Source organism: Cebus imitator, unplaced genomic scaffold, assembly GCF_001604975.1.
Source record: "Cebus imitator isolate Cc_AM_T3 unplaced genomic scaffold, Cebus_imitator-1.0 Scaffold27, whole genome shotgun sequence".
NCBI classification, from domain to species: Eukaryota; Metazoa; Chordata; class Mammalia; order Primates; family Cebidae; genus Cebus; species Cebus imitator.
In genome coordinates this window covers 3,824,190-3,844,717 of record NW_016107342.1, presented here as the reverse complement: position 1 = coordinate 3,844,717, position 20,528 = coordinate 3,824,190, and the positions used below count along the sequence as shown (strand labels likewise).

The 20,528-nt window shown below is 40.3% G+C and overlaps 1 protein-coding gene across 1 annotated transcript in view; it reads right to left on the bottom strand.

The window, feature by feature from the left end:
* The window catches only part of NEB (nebulin), a 217,375-nt gene that overhangs the window by 43,519 nt on the left and 153,328 nt on the right, over nucleotides 1-20,528 (bottom strand). Inside the window, exons 109-124 of the mRNA XM_017523188.2 lie at nucleotides 19,931-20,035; nucleotides 18,628-18,735; nucleotides 17,932-18,036; nucleotides 17,734-17,838; nucleotides 16,667-16,765; nucleotides 16,217-16,327; nucleotides 12,127-12,231; nucleotides 11,369-11,473; nucleotides 11,019-11,123; nucleotides 8,549-8,653; nucleotides 8,284-8,388; nucleotides 7,208-7,312; nucleotides 5,802-5,906; nucleotides 4,311-4,415; nucleotides 2,058-2,162; nucleotides 1,291-1,398 (exon numbers count right to left, since the gene is read on the bottom strand). Coding sequence (XP_017378677.1) covers nucleotides 1,291-1,398; nucleotides 2,058-2,162; nucleotides 4,311-4,415; nucleotides 5,802-5,906; nucleotides 7,208-7,312; nucleotides 8,284-8,388; nucleotides 8,549-8,653; nucleotides 11,019-11,123; nucleotides 11,369-11,473; nucleotides 12,127-12,231; nucleotides 16,217-16,327; nucleotides 16,667-16,765; nucleotides 17,734-17,838; nucleotides 17,932-18,036; nucleotides 18,628-18,735; nucleotides 19,931-20,035 — 1,686 coding nt within the window. The remainder of the gene's footprint in view (nucleotides 1-1,290; nucleotides 1,399-2,057; nucleotides 2,163-4,310; nucleotides 4,416-5,801; nucleotides 5,907-7,207; nucleotides 7,313-8,283; nucleotides 8,389-8,548; nucleotides 8,654-11,018; nucleotides 11,124-11,368; nucleotides 11,474-12,126; nucleotides 12,232-16,216; nucleotides 16,328-16,666; nucleotides 16,766-17,733; nucleotides 17,839-17,931; nucleotides 18,037-18,627; nucleotides 18,736-19,930; nucleotides 20,036-20,528) is intronic.

Here is a 20,528-nt window from a genome sequence, read left to right as displayed (position 1 = left end):
GGGTTTCGCCATGTAGGGCAGGCTGGTCTCAAACTCCTGACCTCACATGAACTGCCCACCTCGAACTCCCAAAGTGCTGGGATTACAGGCATGAGCCACTGTGCCTGGCCTGCCATATAATTTATGCTTCTGTGTTTGTGCTGAAGGGAGGAGTTGGACAGCTATTCATTCAGGTTTTCCCTTCCCCAAATCAGCAAATCCTGAGTTCAGAACATCTTGATAACTGCTGATAGAAGAGAAGCCTTCCTCCACCAACTCACCCAGATGGAATGAGTCTTGCTCTCCTTCTATGCTCCCACAGTTCTAGCCGTTATCATGTCATGTTGTGATTATTTGTTTATCTGCCTATTCTTTCCATTAAAAAGAACCCCTTAAGGGCAGAGACTATGTCATCCATCATCTTATTCCTAGTGTCAGGCACATAGACACTCAATAAATATTTGACGAATGAATGAACTGATGGATACAGCCAGCATTCTGCCTTTTAAAAATATATGGAACCATATATTGTCATTGTCATTGCTAGAGACATACCTAGCAAGTTTTGGTATGTGTGGGTTTGGATAGGAGGGAGAAGCACAGGGAAGGCTTAGCCTCTGCAGGCCCAACAGGTGGTTTTTCCATCCTGAGCCTGGGGATTCCAGCTTCACTCACTTTTGCTCTTCTTACATTTCAGGGTCGAAGGTGTTGCTCTGGGCTTTCTCATTAATCACTGGGGAAGGATCCTAGGTTTTAATGTGACTAAGTCCAAAGTAAACTGTTCCAAGGAGGCCATCATGGGGTTTACTAAACTGATCATAGGAATCATAGTTTTCTGGGCTTCGCCATAGACTTAGTTTACTAATTTACTCATCACTATATTTAGGAAACAGTCATGGAAATTCATTTTTAAAAAATTAGTACCTCAGGAAACGTTTAAGCCATGTGGAGAGCCATCTGGGGAGAAGTCCAAGGCATGTGAAGAGGCCACATGAAGGGGTTCCTGTCTCATCTATACAATAGCCCAGCTCCTAGCCCACAGCCATCACCAATGGCCAGCCATGGGGGTGAGCCATCTGGATGTCCTGACTTGACTGAGCCCCAGGTGTCTGCCAGCAACATGGGGAGTAGGGCTACTCAGCTGTGTCCAGTCAACTCACGGAATTATGAGCAAAAGAGATGACTGTTACTTTAAGTCACTAAGTTTTAGGGTGGTTGTTACACAGGAATAGATAAGTGGACCAGGGTTTGTTATATCACATGAGAAAGAGGTGAAGATGAGCGGGACTGCTAAGCTATTCTGGTACTTACATCACTGACTTCATCTTTAACCTTGCGGACATGCAGCAACATGGGTGTGTCGTGGATTGTGGTGTAGCCTCTGGGTTTGGCCTTGTTGTATTCCAATTTATAAAGGATCTGAAAGAGATTAAAAAGCAGAAAGACATCATGTCATGCTTCTCAATGAATAATATCAAAATATAAATGCAAAGTGTTTTTCTGAGTGGATAAAAAGGAAAGAGAATTCTGTGAATTTGACAGGTGCTTTGATGCTCTCTGCTAAGACCTCAGTGTTTCCAGCTTGCATGTGGTCACAATTCTTTTTTTTGAGACACTCTGCCACCCAGGCTGAAGTGGAGTGGTGTGATCTTGGCTCACTGCAACCTCCATCTCCCAGGCTCAAGCAATTCTCATGCCTCAACCTCCTGAGTAGCTGGAACCACAGGCGTGTACCACCACATCTGGCTAATTTTTGCATTTTTAGTAGAGATGGGATTTTGCCATATTTTGCCAGGAGGCTGGTCTCGAACTCCTGGTCTCAAGTGATCTGCCTGCCTTGGATTCCCAAAGTGCTGGGATTACAGGGGTGAACCACCGCACCCGTCCACAACAACTCTTTATTGGGAAGGAGACTCCTGTGCATAGCAGGACATCTCGCACCCCTGCATCCCTCCCACTAAATGACAGTAGTCTCCAATGACAATAGTCTCCCAGACTTTGTGACAACTTAAAATGCCCCTCCATGTTTGCAGATGTCCCCTGAGTTTGAAAAGGTATACGGCATTTTTTGCACTTACATCGCTGATTTGTTTGTTGACTTTTGTAGTACGCAGGTGTTCTGGAGTGTCCACAACTGAGGTAAATTTGTCCTTTGATTTTTCATAGTTTTTCCTATATTTGATCTAAATTGTGGAAGAGAAGAAAGAGTTAGCTCTAAGAAGCTGTAGAGAGGGCTTTAAGGTATCTAACTGTCCTCTTGAAAAACACTAGAGTGGGAGGTGGGGTCATGGTAGCTTTGTCTTTGAATCCTAACTGGAAATGTTTAATATAAATTTGTGCCTTATAGCAGAAATGTAATGGAGCAGATAATACTACTACGAATAATTTCCAATATGTTTTATACACATGGATTCGGAGAGCCCCAGAGGTTACAAGACTGACCCAAGAGCACAGTTAGACTGAATCTCAGAGCAGGACTAGAACCTGTTCTCTGGAGTCTGACAAGTGTTGTTTCACTCCCAACATATTGTATTGAATATGAACAATCTCCAAAAGTGTTTTGCCACATCACAAATCAAACAGGGATGTAAAATAAAGAATGAATATATAAACTATTTATCATTTTAAAAAATTCATTTGTGTTTGCAATTTTCAAGTCAGTCATTTTCATGCACAGAAGCTGTTTTAAGCAGGACAGATACAGACAGCACCATAAAATTTCATGCACAACTATTTGATGGTCATATAAAGACAAAGGAGGACGTTCAGGATGTTTACAGGGAGAGCTTAACCTCCTCATTTCACATATTGATTTGACGGTAAACTAAAATGACAAAACAAGTTGCTAATAGAAAAGCTTGATTAATAACTATTTTTTTTTGGTCTGGGAAAATGGCGTTTTACTAACATTGTGTCTGGTAGTTAACCAATTATCACTGTTTATTGCTGAGTCAAATTTACCTTTGAGCATGTGCTGGAAAGTGCATGCTTCAGCTGGCCTTCTAAAAAGGCATGATTATCAGAGACACTGTTAACGAGTGTGTGTGGGATCAGATGTGCTGGACATAACCTAGCAATTCAGCATCAAAGTCAACAGGCACCATGAATATATACAATATTCATAGAGCTGCATAGCAATCCTCATGTCCCTGCAACAGTTGTAGTGATAATTGAACAAGGGACACATTCGATGAAAACATTAAATATTCAGACCTTTTACATTCTGTTGAATCTACTTACTATCTTCAATCTCTAAGGAATCTATTTCTTTGAGGCAAATACCAAAAAGTTTAAATTAAAGTTAAACCAATTTGGAAATAACGCTTGAAAGAGTCAGTTGATTTTATTAAGAGTTCTGAAAGCATCAGATGATGTACAGATGACCGCTGTCCCATCACCTTTGGCCACATTCAGAGGTCATTTACATTTACAAGGAATGAATATTTATGTAGCTTTACCATGTGAGGCCAGCATGGGCAGGGAGTGGGAGAGGAAATCAATGAAAGCATACAAGGGAATGCACCCAAGACGTCTAAACCTCCTTCTTCATATCCCATCAGACATTACCTGGCTCCACATGTGTGAATTGTAGAGAGCAGTCAACATATCTGGACGTAGAATTTCATTACATCCATGTTGCAGAAACATCTTGGCACTAGATTTATATTTTCTCTGTCCATGCAAAGAGCAGTGAAGCACAAAAGAGACTCATGAAGACAGAAAAGAACATGGCTCTATATCCCAATCACCTCTGAGTGAAGAGATGTAGGCATACACACTTTATGTACTCACATATGTGTGGGTGAAGACGTCAAATACATCATAATGTGAGGCAGAATGATTGCATTTCTTGTGGCTGGCCATTCATAGCCCTTGTGAATGGGGAATGATATAGCTAGTTTCACTTATGTTACCACCAAAATAGTTATATAGGAAAGGAGACATCTTTGGAATAGAAAGATATATAGTAAGGAGTTCCATCTTCTTTCCTTCCATTAATTTTTGTTTGTTTTTTGTTCATTTGTTTATTTTTTGCTTTTACAACTCAATCTACAGTTTACAATTGCAGTTTTCAAACAGGTTCTCTGGAAGAGTAAAGGATGGGAGGACCCAGCTTTTCATCTTCACCACAGCACAAGTGAGAACACAGAGCATGGACTGGCGCACTCAAATAGCTGACAGGCTCTTTGGGTGGCTAGACAGATATTTTGAAACAGAACGGCCCAATATCATAGGCAGAACCTATGACATCCTTGCAGCAGACGGGACGACATCATGAGAAACCGGGAGCACAGTCCTGCCTGGGCCACTGGCCAGCCCCATCACAGTACCTGACTGATCTGGTCGCCTGCGGTCTTAGCCAGCAGATGTCTAGGCTCATCGACTACCAGGTGGTATTTATCTTTCCGCTGCTCATAATCAGCTCTGTATTTTTTCTGCTCAAACATCATAGCATATTATAGCAAGAGCACAACTTCAAGGCTACACAGAAATGTCTCAAGGTAAACACTCCAGAGAGCCAGAACATGTCATCTCTAGAGGCAGGCTCCCAACATACCCAAGACAATAAAAACAGGGAAGCAAAGAGAGTCAAGTAGAGGAAGATCACCTGGAGAAGGCTGGAGTATGGGATAGGTCAGATTTATGACACTGAAATTGGCGTTTCTTGTGTCTAAACATTTTCCATCTTTATGATGCCATTAGCAATGTTAGGTTTATGGCATCTAATGGTGTATTTAAAATAGGGTACTGATAAGCTGCAGGTTTACTATCTAAGGCTGTGAGAATCTGAAAGCATAACTGATGCCAAAATATCCATGGGAAATTTGTAATAGTCTTCTAATGCTAGTTAACTTATTGGATTATAAAAGAGACCTGGAAATTCTTCATGAAATAGAAAAAAAGAAACAAAATATATCAAGATTATACTCATATGAAGCTACTGACAGTAATTCTTCAGGGTGGTCCAGTCTGGAAATCTACTGAAAGTAAACTAAATCAAATGTAAAGACAACAAACAAAAAAGTCATACATTTAAGCAAATATGCCATTGCCTACATTTTCATTTTTAGATACATTTTACTAATTTTCTAACATAATTTTTGAACTTATATAAACCTGTGGAAACTCTGAAAATAGGAAATTAAATACAATTTTAACTATAAAACCATCCCAACATTGTAAAACCATCCAAACTAAGTACATTCATAGCTTGCTTATTTCAGCCATCTTGAGCTAAATTTAAATTATTGCAAAGATAATTTAAAATTATTGCAAGGATAATTTAAAGGAAAGGCTAGATAAAATAGAAAAAATTTAGATGCAAATGGATACTTCTGTGTACCAATATATGTGGGAGTAACCATGGCAATAAATTTGAAGCATGAATCACAACTATCCCTTTAGGGTGGCTCTTCTAACCACTGACATCTTGGTGCCTCAGTAGAGGATAGTAAATTAACCTTGAACTTCTGCGTCTCCCAAGTCTATACAATATTCTATATAAGGGAGTTCCACTGACAGTCAAGAAAATCCTTTACTTCCCTGGTACTGTCACCTGCAGGGCTGCACTGCCCTGCGTTTGTGCAGAGGTGCTGATGTTTGCAGGGCTCTCCCACCATTGAACGGTCTCTTCACGTGTTCTTATTTGTAGTTTGGCAGAGCTTGTTGGATGGTAACATCATAGAATCTTTTCCAAATCTTTAGTTAAACTGAAAACTTAGGATGGCTTTCCTGTCATTCTATGTATTGAGCTTTAATTAAAAAACCTCAAAGACTTCTTAAGGAAATGAATAGACTTAATTGGAGCAGTTCATTCATACCTCATTCATCAGTTGAGTTGCATACTTGAAATGCCTGTTGATCGGACAGTCTGCAACATACTTGAAATCTGACTTTGTCCTTTCAAATACTTCTTTGTACTTATACTAGAAAAAATGGAACCTGGTTACTTGATAGCAGGCTGTGATTATCTTAAGAATAAGACATGCTGTTTATCATATCATATAATTGTGGTAATTCATAGAACCAACACATTTGTCTTGAGACAGGATTTTGCTCTGTTGTCCAGGTTGGAGTGCAGGGCACAATCATAGCTCATTGCAACCTCCGCCTCCTGGGCTCAATCAGTCTTCTTACCTCAGCCTCCCAAGTAGGTGGGACTACAGCTGGTACACCACCATGCCTGGCTAATTTATGTATATTTTGTAAAGATGAGGTTTTGCCACGTCGCCCAGGCTGTTCTCAAACTCCTGGGCTCAAGCCGTCCACCTGCCTTGGGCTCCCAAAGCGCTGGGATTACAGGCATGAGCCACAGAACCCAGCCAAGCTAACATGATTGCTTACTCTGCTTCCAAGGCAACGAAGGGCAGAACTGCCTAGATGTCTTGAAAACTAGCCCAAAAGTATACACTAGAAAACACTTACACTGAATGGATGCCGAATGGGTTTATTTTCCATATTGGGCAAAAATCTAAATCAATGTTTAGTTTGTTTCTATATAATTATTATTTAAATTTGAAAATATTTTTATGTACACTTGAAGGAGGTTTTTAGTACATTAATTTGAAGATAGTTTTCCAGTACTTAATCAGATAAGCATAATCTTCTAGAGTAGGTGTGGAGTATGACCCATCTAGCATGCCACCTGTTTTAAACAGCTTCATGAATTAGAATGGGTTTCACCATTCCGTGGTGGTGTAACAAACAAAGAAGAATATTCCCTAGAATGAATTTAGCCAACATCTTCTATGTTTTATTTACTATTTGGCATTTAAAAAAAAATTTGCTGGATTCTATTGTAGAGCTCAAAGGAAAGTGAACTGAATTGCTTTATTTTGTAAATAGGAAAATGAGGCCATTAAAAACTAGGTGGTCTGCCTCATATATTATTTGTGGATTAAAATAACCCCATTTTATATTGGCTATCATATTAGCTTTAATAGGAGAAACCACCCAGAGACATATTAATAAGGAGAGAGTTCTAGAAGGATCGTGAGGGGTTGTCCTGAGATGACTTTTCATCAAATTCAAATAAATGCCTTTGGTCAATGAGGTTAACATCCAAGAGTTTTCTAAGGATGAACAACTCAACATGTACTCAAACTATAAGGTCTAGAAGCCAGGATAGGGATGGAAACAAGAAAGACTATTTCCTCAGTGCTAATTCTCTCTGTGGGTTCAGGTATATGTCAAATGGATGTAGCCAATTCTCCTTGAGTATATATACCTTGCTGTATAGAGTCTTGTTCTTTTCAGCCAGAGTGAAATCAGGGGTATCATAGGCATAGCAACCAATGCCTTTAAGCCAAGTCAAGTCTTCTTTATATTTTACCTGGGAGAAGAAGAATATCATCAAAGAGTTCTAAGAAGCCACCTCTGAACAGCAGCAAGTTAGTATCTATACAAGTGGAAAAAACAGAAGCCCTGCCCCATATGAAGCATATGAAATAATAAAGTATTAAAACAATGATTTAAAAAATTTCCAGTAATACTGACCTCTGCTCATTTTATGGTATATTGTTTTATAACATATGGAAGTTTACCATTTTTGATACTAATTAAAGCAATTCAAATCTAACAGGCATACTTTCCTAGAGAGTATATCATTAGCTTGGCAGCTATATTTTCATACACAGAGCTGAACTTTCTAAGTGAGCATTGTTATGTGTCTTAATTGCTTCATGAAGTTGTCACTTCAGTGGATCAAAAATAGGCTATTTCCTAGATGATGTGTATCACTTTCAGTCCTGTAATATGATATCATACATCTAGGAGAAGAATTAGGTTTATAAATTTGAATATATATTTCCTTCTCCCAAGTTGAAATTCAGTCACTTAGCAATTGTTATGATTTAAACATTCACACACAAAATCTAAAATCTAGCCAAGTGTTTCTTCAGTTGTTATGCAGTGTATGATTTCAGAGCTTATATAGGAAGATTAATTAATTAATTAATTTTTAATTTTTTTTGGAGACAGAGTCTTGCTCTGTCACCAGGCGCCAGGCTGGAATGCAGTGGCGCGATCCTGGCTCATTGCAACCTCTGCCTCCCAGGTTCAAGCAATTCTCCTGCCTCAGCCTCCCGAGTAACTGGGACTACAGGCGCACGCCACCATGCCTAGCTAATTTTTGTATTTTTTAGTAGAGATGGGGTTTCACAATGTTGGCCAGGATGGTCTCGATCTCTTGACCTTGTGATCCGCCTGCCTCGGCCTCCCAAAGTGCTGGGATTACAGGCGTGAGCCACCGCGCCTGGCCGGAAGATGAATTTATATGTGAAAATAGAAAATGTCAACACTCACATCACTGACTGCATCAGTGACTGCTCGGTGGTGGAAATGCTCCGGACGATCAGGAATGGACCTCCAGATACCCAACTGGCTCATGTAGTTCTCCTTGTATTTTATCTGTTATACAAAACAAAGACAGCTATAAGTCTTACCCAAAGTTAATGTAAATATGCCTACTTCTCTCTGGAGAATTTTAGAAGAGGGAGGTTGCTAAAAAATATATATGTATATGGTGAGTTGTAGAGCGCAACACAAGTAGAAATATTTAGGGACATACTTTACTGATGTCATCAGTGACTTTGCGATGATAGACAATGTCCAGGGCATCTTTCACCGTGTGGTATTTCCCTTTGGTCTTTTGAAATGTTTCTTTGTAGCGTAGCTAGAAGGAGAAAAAGCACGTGAATTACAAAAACTATCAAGTTAAATAATTGAGCTCTTTTAAGCCTGAACTCTCATCTTCTCTCTTTGGTTTTCCCATGAATACATTTAGGAAAAATTTAAAAGCTTTTATTTCAGATCCTAGAAGAGAAAAAAAAAAAAAGCACTAGGGAAAACTAACGAAATCCAAAGCAACTATGGAGTTTAACTGATAATAATCTATCAGTCTTGGTTCATTGGTCATGACAAATCTGATGGTGATACAGGTGTTGGCAACTAGAGAACATAGGTGTTCCCTGGGTGTGGGGCATGTGAGAACTCTACTATCTTTGCCAGTTTTCTGTAAATCTAAACTACTTACAAAGTTTATTTAAATGTAAAACATAAACCAAAAGCTCATTTGAGAGGGAAAAAACCCAAACAAACTCCTAGTATTAAATGCTTTCTGCACTAAGCAGTCTTAAAACTTTATTTCATTATAATCTTTACTTTTGTGATATTTCAAGAGAAAACAGCTCTGATTCTAACCTGAGAATATCATAGAAGAGTCATTTCCTCTACACAAGATGACAGCTTATTTTCAACCTCAAACAGTTATTTTCTTTGGGGATAGATGAACAAATACACAATGAAAGATGTCTTTTCTTTGACTTTGTAATTTTGTTTTTTAGATAGATCATCTCATAAGATTGCCTAGATCTACTTGTGGGGTTAGCCATGCTTAATACACTGAATTAAATGCCAGATACTACCCTGTTACATTAGACTATTATGAAGATTAGAATTATCAGATTTGCTACTGATCAAGCCCTAGGGATGGAGCTGTCCTAGGGGCATAATGAATCCCAGGGCCAATTTCAATGTGTGGCCACTGCTCTAAGATATTAATTCAGCTTGGTTCAAATAAATATTCAACAGTAACCTTGAAGTGATCATGATGAAGGATGTCACAAGAAGACTAAAAATATCCTAGAAGGTAGACTTTGAGGGGAGTATATGATTTTTTCCCAGCTTATATTTTAAGCACTAACTGGCTTAAAAAATTGCCTTTTTTCTAATTAGTAGGCTCTTCTCTGCTCCAAATAAAAAAATCCTAACAAAATTACGGAACTGAGATATTGTTCAAATTTGCTGTACCTGCTCTTTTCTGCTTAGGGCTTAGTGCAATTACCGTAAGATGCCTTGAAATCCTAGAGCTATGTTGCTAAGTTGACAGGTCATGAAGTTGGCTTGATTTTTTGCTCAGTTTAAGTCCCAGCATATCTAATCCTGTAAGGGTGTGGTTCTGGTAATGGGTACAGTGAATTCCTGGTTGGGTGCTAGGACACAAAACCCATAAGGAATGGCCATTTACCTCGGATTCACTATTTCACATCTTCATTAACAGATGATTGTATTACCATTAAAAGGCAGCCTTGCCCTCAGTTGTGTGATATGGAAAATGAACGTCTGTCCCCCCTAATTTTAACCACTGTGTCATGCATCATTCAGATGATCTACATACAATTAAGTGAAGAAAGGGAACAAACATCTTCTAAGTGTCAGCTAGGAGCCCAGCAGCATGCTGGACACATATACGTTATCTTGTTTGGTTTCATTTAATTATCACAATTCTCATGGTCATTCCACATGTAAGAAGAGTGACTTGGAAAAATCAGACAAATGATATAGAATCATGCAGCAGGCAAATAACAGCATCAGGATTTGAATCCATGTCTGGCTGACTCCAAGACCATAATTTTATGGATAAATAAATTAACTGTCAAGTATCCCCAGAAAATGCTACTGAAGAATTACAATAAAGCGTCCTCTTTTTGCTCAGGAGAGAATTGAGAAGGATAGGCTTCTGGTATCTCTCAGCTATTTTGCCTGACTTGTATTATTTGGGCCATATTTTTCTCTTTAAAAAAATGTCATTTATTTTTATTTTTATTTTTTTTAGAGACAGAATCTTGAGATGTTGCCCAGGCTGGAGTGCAGTGGCTACTGACAGGTGCGATCCCACTACTGATCAGCATGGGAATTCTGACCTGCTCCATTTCCAGCCTGGGCCGGTTCACCCCTTCTTAGGCAACCTGGTGGTCCCCGCTCCCGGGTGGTCACTATATTGATGCCTAACTTACTGCGGACAGCTGAGTGGCATAGCACACTACAGCCCAGAACTCCTGGGCTCAAGCGATCCTCCCACCTCAGCCTCCCAAGTAGCTGGGACTACAGGCACACACCAACACGCCCGACAAAATTTGTGTTTTTTTTTCCTCGGCCATGACTTAGAACTATGGATATGGCTGAAATACGTTCTGTCTTAGGTACTTCAACCTCAGCTCTCCCTATCACAACAGAAGAAAAAAGGAAGGGATGCATACGTCACTGGCATTCCAGTAAGCCCTCTTGGCTCTGATGAGGATTGGCGTATCTGGAACCGGAGTGTACTTGTCCTTCATCTTTTCATATTGAATCTTGTATTTTTTCTGAGAAATAAAAATAGAAGAGAGAGAGACAGCTTAAGTGTCTTCCCAATTCCCAACCAAGCCACAGGTCTGGTGGAGGGGCACAATGTATTACACTCTTTAAGAGAATAGCTCACTCTTTTGTGTTTTGATGATGCTGAGCACCATTTATAGTAATGAGCTCTCTGATCGGAGGTAGCAGGGGAAGGTTTTAACAAAGTATTTTTCCTTTTACCTGGTGCCTCAGTGCTGAATTCCCGTCTTACCTCGCTGACCATGTCCTTCACATCTTTAGCGTGCTTCAAGGCTGTGGTCTGGTTTCCAGCGTGATGGTGGGGTCTCTCTTTGGTGGCAAGTTCAACATACAGATACTGAATAATAAGAGAAGAAAGTGAGGTGTCATGGAGATAAAGCATTTAGTATTTAGCATTTATTCCACTTCATTTCTAACCATTCAGTGGGTAGGTGGTAACTGTTTACAGTCCTGATGTTTGCTTCTTTTTTTCTTACACGTGTTTTTGTTAATTTGCTTCTCCCTGTGTCTCATGTTTGAAAACACATATACATACCCCAGTTATCTAATATGCCTACTGCTGAGTATGAGCCAATCAAAGCCATATGATAAAGAATGCTAACAGAAGAGAGAGAGGATTCCCATAGATTCCTCAACATATTTTCCTCATTTTTGCTTGAATGAATGAAATACGGCTTTATTTGTCTGTGGATAACAGGAAGATCCCACAGAATGATCAAGCAATCATTTTCATGACTTTGAGTCCACAGACTCCAAACACAAGTTTTATGGCATGTAGGAAAGAAGATGTGGCATCCCTTGCCTGAGTAAAACACAACCATAGTTATCACGGCCCCAAAGAGAACTGCTTCTTCAAGTGCAGTGTTAATGAGCATGAGGTTGCAGCCAGGACAACCAAGTGTGTGAGTCTGCCACTGGCCAAGAGAGGCCAGGCACACATAACAGCCCCTGTGATGCCCAACTGGCAGGTGTGTGAACTTCTCAGCTTACCTGACTCTGAAGCTTCTGTCCTCGCTTGGCTCTTAAAAGATCAGGAGTATCAGGAACTGAAGTAAAGATTGACTTCTGCTTCTTGCCTGCAGCTCTGTAGACCAGCTAGACATAAACCAAGTCATCAGCATCATTTCTGCTACATGACCATGAAGGCATTCTCTGCAGATGCCTTCACTGCTTTCATATGGAAAAGGCAGGGGCCCTCCCACTGCAACAATTGCAGTTTCGTCCCAATAAACCAACCTTTTATTTATCTTCTGCACCTTTCCTTTCTTTTTTTCCTCTGTTTCAAAACAAGAGACATTCTCTAGCCTATCCAAAATGCAAGCCTCCTGCTGTGTTCTTGGTCCCATTCTAGCACCCTATTCCAGCAACTGTCCGCTTCTCCTCTGTATCTTCTACCCTTCCTGTTTTCCCAACCCTCTCTCTTCATTTGCAAAAAGACTCAAGACCTCTCCCCGCACCCCCCCACCTCTGTCATTAATTAAGCCTTTTCCAGCCTCCAGACAATGGACTTCATTCTTCTTTTCTCAGTCAAGTTGCCTGTGTTTCTTCTTTGCCTCTATTTTAATTAATTTCTCAAGACCATAGTTTGGCTCCCACCTACCCACATCAATGAAGTCACTCTCGTTGAGACTACCAAGAACTTCACGATTGCCAAATACAATAACACTTCTCTGTAGCAACTGAAGCTGCTCAGTGTTCATTCCTGAAAACTCTCTTCTCTGGCTTCCATTCCAGCATTCTTCCCTAGGTGGCCTCCTGTCTTTTAGGTCTCCTCATCAGCCTCCCTCTGTGGTTCTGCCCTTATGCAAAGGCTGCTGGAGTGAAGGATTGGCCCCTTTCACCCCATACATCCTCCTGCGGTGATCTCATCTGTACCTGTGATCTCAAGCATCACTTTGAGATTGATGACTTCCAAATCTACATATCCAGTGCCTCTCCTGAGCTCCAGATCCAAGTTTTCAACAACTTTTTGAATTTGGGTGATTTACTATGTTCAATGTGTAGTTCTTTATATTGCCTCTATCTCTATCTCAAATTGCTGCTTCTCCTATTTCCTCTACTTTGCTAAATGACTCATTGATACCCCAATTACTCAGGCCAGAAACTGGGGGAGTCATCCTAGGCTCCTACATCAAAATGGTCATGAATCCTGGGCTCCTAACTTTGTGATATTCCTGAAATCTGATTCTTTGCCAACACCACTGCCCTAGTTCAGCCTTCCGTCTTATTTTTTACATGTCAAAACCACCTGCTCAGCTCCTCTATTGGACCATTCCACGGTTCACCCATCTTTCAAAAGCCTGAGACACATATTTTCTTAATGCTCAAATCTATTCTTCCTAGAAATAATTCTTCAATGATTTTTCATTAAGTCCAAGGTCATTTACAGAACACCTACAAGTCTTTATACCTGGCTCCAACCCATGTTTCTATAATTTCCCAGTGTTCTTCCACACCCCTCGTGTGCTATGTAAACTAGTCCCAGTTCCTAGAACTCATTATGGCTGCTTTCACATACCGTTCTTCCTGCCTTGAGTGTTCTTCTCCCTCTTATTTGCCTGGAAAACTCCAAGAGTCCATGCTATTTTGACTATTCCTACATGAGACCATTTATCACACTGATGCCTGTTTCTTCTTCAAGACTAGGGCGTGGCAGTTTAGTGCTATGATCATTTCATCAACTAGAGCTCAAAGGATCTAAAAAATAGCAGTTCCCTAATAAATGTTGAAGGAATTTAACATAATGAAGCAAATGAGAAAGAACAAATGGATACCAAATAGATTCTAATCACGGATATAAATACCAGTTGAACAGATAAAATGTAAGAAATATTTTAAACACGCACACAGAGGTCAATTTCTTTAAATCCAAATTACATACCACTGCAAGTTAAAAGAAAAGTGTAGCTCATGTGTTTGGGGCTTTTGTGTGTGTTACTATTGAAAAAAAAAAAAGAGATAAACTAAATGAAAGCTAATGTTTCTTCCACGCTCAATTTTTAGTAAAGTAAATCAACAACTCATAGAATTTTATGGTTAAAAAGAGCTCAAATCATCATTTAGTTCAATTCTTTAGGAAATTATGGTGCTAAAGTTGTGAATTACATAAGGTCATATAGCTAACCGGAAGTAAATCTGGGACTAAAAACCAATTCTCCCAAGCCATTTTTTTTCTTATTTTTATTTTGTTTATGTAGTTTTAGAGACAGGGTCTCACTGTATTGCCCGGGCTGGCCTCAAACTCCTGCACTCCAGTGATCCTCTGGTCTCAGCCTCCCAAGTAGCTAGGACTATAGGTGTGTACCACTGTGCTTGGCCTCTATGCCATTTCTAGAATTATACATTTCTCTGTGTATTTTATTTCCCCTGTACTTAGGTGTGCAATGCTTATGCTTCTTGAAACAACACCCCGCTTCCTAGTACTACAAATGTGTGTATGTCAAGAATCTATACAATTGAAAGACAGCTCAAAAGTCAGTAACTTGAACTTCTTTTGGCCATCAAACTTTTTACTAACTCAATGTTTTCCAAACTTTCCTGATATTAAAACCCAGGAAGGTTCTTATTAAAAACAGATTTGTAGGCTCTATCCCAACCCTTCTGAATTCAGGGGAGTGCCTTGGATAAGCATTTTATCAAGCCTGGGTCATTGTTATGAAGAGACAAAAAAACTGCACTACTGAAAAGTATCCATTCCTCTTCCTCAGTGCTGATGCACAATTGGCACAAAATCCCCCTCGGAATCGAGAAGTGGAGAAACTAAAGTTTTAGATAATTCTGAACCCTGAAAGCCAAAAAGAGTAAAGGTATTTCAGAGTTATCTTTATTCTGAAGCACTGTAAGTTACCAATTTATTATTATTATTTGGTAGCTGGAGAAGAGATGTGGTGCAGTGGTTTTCAACACAGCCTGCGTATTGTTAAGTAGAATCTCTGTGGAGCATCTGAAAATATACAGATACCCAGACACAGAAAATCTGAGTCTGGTGTGGAACTAGGGGTCAGAGCCCTCTCTGGGTGGTTTTTAAATATTCCACAGGTGATTCTCATGCTGAACCAGAGTGGAAAAGCACAACTTTACTGGGATAAAAATAACACAAGTGTTCCAGTCTGAGTGTAAGCACTGGCTTAAATGACACAGAGAAGCTTGCAGGAATGCAAATGGGCTCAATGTTGCATTTGCAAAAGCTGAAGAGTTAGTCATCCTTTGTCTCTGGCTCACTGAGTATAGGAAGCTGCATATCCCCTCCACTAAGGGTGATGTGGTATTTCAGGGCATCGCTAAGAGCATAAGATTCCTCATCAGCAGCCATCAGAGCTACTGAGAAGGGTGAAATGGCCTGGAAGCCAGTGCTCAGCTGGGTGAAGCCACAGTACAGAATGGTGAATGTACAAACTGATGAACAGAGCTACAATACCAGAGTGACAGTAGAATGGGAATAGCCAGCTGACCCATATGAAGAGCAATCATTTACGCTTGTGAAATGCCCTTTAGCAAACATGCACATCTATTATAGCCAAGTTACTATGGGACACATGTAAATAACATGGGGTTCAGTTATCAAGGAACCAGCAGTCTACGGAGAGGATCAGATCTATTCACAAATAACTGCAATATATCAGGAGCCTCAGTGCCAGATGAAAATGAGACTAAGTAGCCTGCAGTTTATTGAGTGTGCAGCAGAGCAAGGAGCCACTGAAGACTTCTCCAATGGCACTGCCGTGCTCAGGGCTCCTGATGGTGGGAATCAAAGCAAAAGAAAATTTTGAAACAAGATCAGTTTGGAGACAATAAAAATAAGTAAGAAGGTCTTTCTAATCTATAAAATCAAGTAAAACACCTCATCAGCCCTAGATATAGGAAGCGCAAGTATTAATATGCATAACTTAACAAAAGGGGCAAAATAAGTAAAGTGAGGTTAAGTGCAGTCAGTTGACTTGCTTAGACATATTAGCCATTCCACAGTTAAGAGGGGTAATATGTTACCTGCTGCAGCTGCCTGAACAGCGATCACTTGTGGAGTAATTCCGTTTGTACTGGTCAATTTGGTTGACTTTAGTGACAAGTAAAGTGTCCTTACCTCACTCAGATGTGTCTTCAGTTCTTGCACTTTTCTGTATTCTGGAGTGTCAAGCACCACTTTGTATTTGTCTCGCATCTTCCTTGCCTTATCAGTGTACAAGTAATTAGACTTAAAAAAAAAACAGAAATACAAGTTGATTAATCACTTAAGGAATTCATATCATACTGTCTTTCAAATGTCTGGCATGTGTAAGCTGAGCAGGGCCTTCATGTGTCCTGGGTGACTTCTCAGGCAGAAACAACAATTGTCATTTAACTAAGCTCAGTACTTTTCACAGGAGGCACAGATCATAATAAGCAGGTGATAACCTGCTCACGTGGGTTAATGGTAAATTTCCCCTTAAAAGTAGATGCAGGCTAAGATCCCTTCTGCCTAGCCCTGGAGGCTGGATAATGGGTGCATCCAGCTGTGCAGGGTTAATTATGCACTGTGATGATGTGCACTCACCCAGAGCTTCCGCAGGTGCCGGGAGCGGACCATGTCAGGAGTGTCATACAGGAAGCAGCCAAGTCCCTTCAGGACCTGCAAGTCCTCTTTGTATTTAATCTGACAGGCAAACACAGAAATATAGCTGGTCATAAGCAAATGTAAATCAGGAAACACAAAAGATGGAGTAGCAACACTTCTTTATTACTGTATCTTTCATTTTGGTTCATCTACTTTTTTTTTTTTTTTTGAGACAGAGTTTTGCTTTTGTCACCCAGGCTGGAGTGCAGTGCCATAATCTCAGCTCACTGCAACCTCCACCTCCCAGGTTCCAGCAATTCTCTTGCCTTAGCCTCCCAAGTAGCTGGAATTATAGGCGTGTACCACCATGCCCAGCTAATTTTTGTATTTTTAGTAGAGATGTGGTTTCACCATGTTGGCCAGGCTGGTCTCAAACTCCTGACATCAGATGATCCACCCACCTCAGCTTCCCAAAGTGCTGGGATTACAGGTGTGAGCCACCGTGCCTGGCCGCCAGTTCATCTGCCTTGTACTCTTAGTTTACTTACATCCAAATAAATCACATGTTTTTTCATTTAAGTCTCTAGCCCCAAGCCAAGGAAAGAACACTGCTATTTTATTACTATAATATTGATTGGAGAAAAGAACAGATTGAATGGATTGGTTTTTTAGAAGGAGAGAACATACAAGGAGAATGAAAAAATGGCATCAAGAAGTTGCTAATGGGGGTTGGAGTAGGGATGAGTCAGAGGAAAATACTGATCATGACCTGGGTTGGAGGCCACATAGTGAGTGAGGAGTTGGAATGATTCCATGTTGAATGTAGAATAGTGGTCACTAGGTGATCAAGAATGATGGCAATTCTGTCTTCCCCAATTGGTCCTCTGTTTCCATAGGTGGAGAATTGTGGCATCCTCCTTCCACACTGCCTTACCTCCAACTTGTACTCTTGGTTTAGAAATGCTTATCAGAAAAGGCTATTCAAAGACCACTGGTTGCTTTACTTGCTGAAAGCAAGCCTGCCTCTTGGTAAGACTACTCCAGAAAGACCCCTACGAGATGCTTACATCACTGGTGATGTCTCCCACATAGCGGCAGTGGATCACTTGGGGTGTGTATGGCAGAGAGATCATGTGGCCCTGCATCCTGAAGAAGTCTGATTTGTAGATCAACTAAAGAAAAAAATACCCAAAAACACATGCATTAGAGACTGAACAACTGACATTATCACAGGTCTCCACTCCCTGTCTTTCTAAAATACCCACCTCACTGACAGCCTCTTGTGTCTTCTTGACTTGGCGGATCTCAGGGGTATCGGGAGTTGTATGGATCTTGTCTTTCAGTTTGTGGTACAATTCTCGATACAGTCTCTACATTGGAGGAAATATCATTATAGGTATTTAGTAGGGGATTGTTGAGGGCTTCTACTGACTAATCAACAACAAAATATTTTACATAAAGAGCCAGGGGAAGAAATATCAAGGATATAGAAAATGATTTGAGATTAGGAAAAAAGGAGAAAACGAGAGTTATTTCATTTAGATAAAGAATTCTGAGCACAAAGCCTTCCACTTTCTATCAGATGTTGCATAGCAGGATCAGATATGCAAACCAGTAGTTGGTGTAGAAAACCAAGGTCATGAGTCAGACTAAAATGCAACCTTATTAAAGATATTTGAACATAAATGTCAAAAGAAGAAATTATTTCTTTAGAAAAGTTTTGCATCATAATCTATGAAACTGAGTCTCTGCAAGGCATTACCAAATACAAAAACAACAACAACAACAACAAGAAAACACTGCCAAGAAAGGCCAGCATCAAAATGTGACAATAAGGACTTTCTTCCTTTTTGATGGTATGTAAGTTTACAATGGAAATACAATTAATTCTTAATGCATTTCAAACAAAGCCATGGCCATTGAAACTCAGTATGTCTCTCAGAGAATCAGCATTCAGGTACCTCGCTGGTAACATTGTTGACTCTCCGGACGTGGACAAATGGAACATCTTTGGGACCGAGTGTATACCCATATGCCTTGGTGTGTTCATAGGCTTCTTTGTACTTGAACTGCAAAAGCAAAGTCAGAACGAGATTAATGATGGGTAAACAAGGAGCGACGTTACATTTCTCCAAATAGAAAAGAGACGTCACCTTTATTTGAAACACTGTTCTTTTAAAGAATTAAGTATGAAGAAAAGCATGGACAAAATTTCATTATTAATCCAGACCTTGAAAATTATGTGCTGAAAAATAAAACCAGTCCCAGAAAGCAATAAAATTCAACATTTCCTAGGTGAAATCTGTTTGTAGAGAGGTATGCAAAATGACAGAGAAAAATCTATATTTTTAGCCCTAATGTGGCTAGAAAATTAGAAAATACAAAGAAACAAGAGAATGTATTTAGGACTGATGAGTGGCCTCGTGGATTGATTTTAACACATCCTTTAGGTGTTAGATTAGTAAAGCTGTGACTGTCTACTTTGGAAGTACATTATTGAACCATAAGCTATTGGGTCCTTTATGGCCAGCAGGTTAGATTTTCAGGACTATGAAGGGTAGTGTGGAGGGAGAGCTGATTATTCTACCAGTGGCTGGTTGTGGTATGCAGGCCAGACTTACTGGGATGGCCACAACTTCCCTAAGCCTTCTCCATGTGGTAAATACATCAAGTCCCAATTGGGTACTTGTAAAAAGTGGAGAAGGGCAGCATGAGTGTCGTTATCCGAGCAAGCTGAAGGTAGTAAGAGCCTATCTACCCCTCTAGTCTTCTATGAACTGGGCACAGAGGATTAGTGAGATAAGTATCAGAGCCAACAGCTAGGCAAGAAGTCTTCTTTTCGAAGGAACACACGGGGATGTTATAACTTCTGCAGTTAAACATAGCAGAGGGAAGACAATACTATCACCACACCTCAGTGGTACGTGTGTGAAGTTGCATTTCCAGTAAATGGTTTGGGATAATTCAGGGTGCTTCTGTGCTAAGCAAGGCCAGCAGAAGTAGAAGCATCATGACAGCTGTGTGCCCTCAGCCAAGTAGCCCACGAACATCCTATTCTAACCCACAGGGCTACCCAGGTACTGCTGAATTGCAGAAGTGGTCAATTCCACAGCACCCCTAAAAATGTGCTGTCTCTCCTCCCCAGCTCCCATTATTATATCAGGTTGAACCTTTAGGGTATGACTGGAGAATTAGAACAGGCTATTAATATGTCTCCTCCTACTCCATCTTCAGACCCATCTCAATGAGGAGGAGACTACTCACATAACTGCTCATGTAACGGGTATCCTTGATGTGTTTGAAGTGAGGAGTATCACCTGGAAGTCTATATCCAGTGGGCAGGGTGCGCAGGCTGGTTTTGTATAGATTCTGCAGGAATGAGGAACAGCAGGTTAAATGACATCTGGCATGAAGTAACTGATCGGAGCTCAACAAATCGCATATAGCTCATGTTAGGTTTTGGACTAGATACTTAACATGCTTATGCTCACTGAATTGATTTCAAGAAAAAATTAAATACATTCTAAGAGTCATGAAATAAGTCACTTTACTTTTCACCTATTGTTTTGGAAAAATAGAACAATGGTTTATTGAAAGTAGTTCCTGGCCAGGTGTGGTAGCTGACATCTGCAATCCTAACACTTTGGGAGGCCAAGGCAGGAGGATTGCTTGAGGTCGGTATTTGAGACCAGCCTGGACAACATAGCAAGATCTCATCTCTACAAAAAATTTAAAAATTAGGCACGGTGGCATGTGCCTGTAGTCCCAGTTACTTGAGAAGCTAAGGTGGGAGGATCGCTTAAGCCCAGGAGTTTGAGGTTGCAGTGAGCTGTGACTGCACCATTGCACTCCAGCTTGGGAG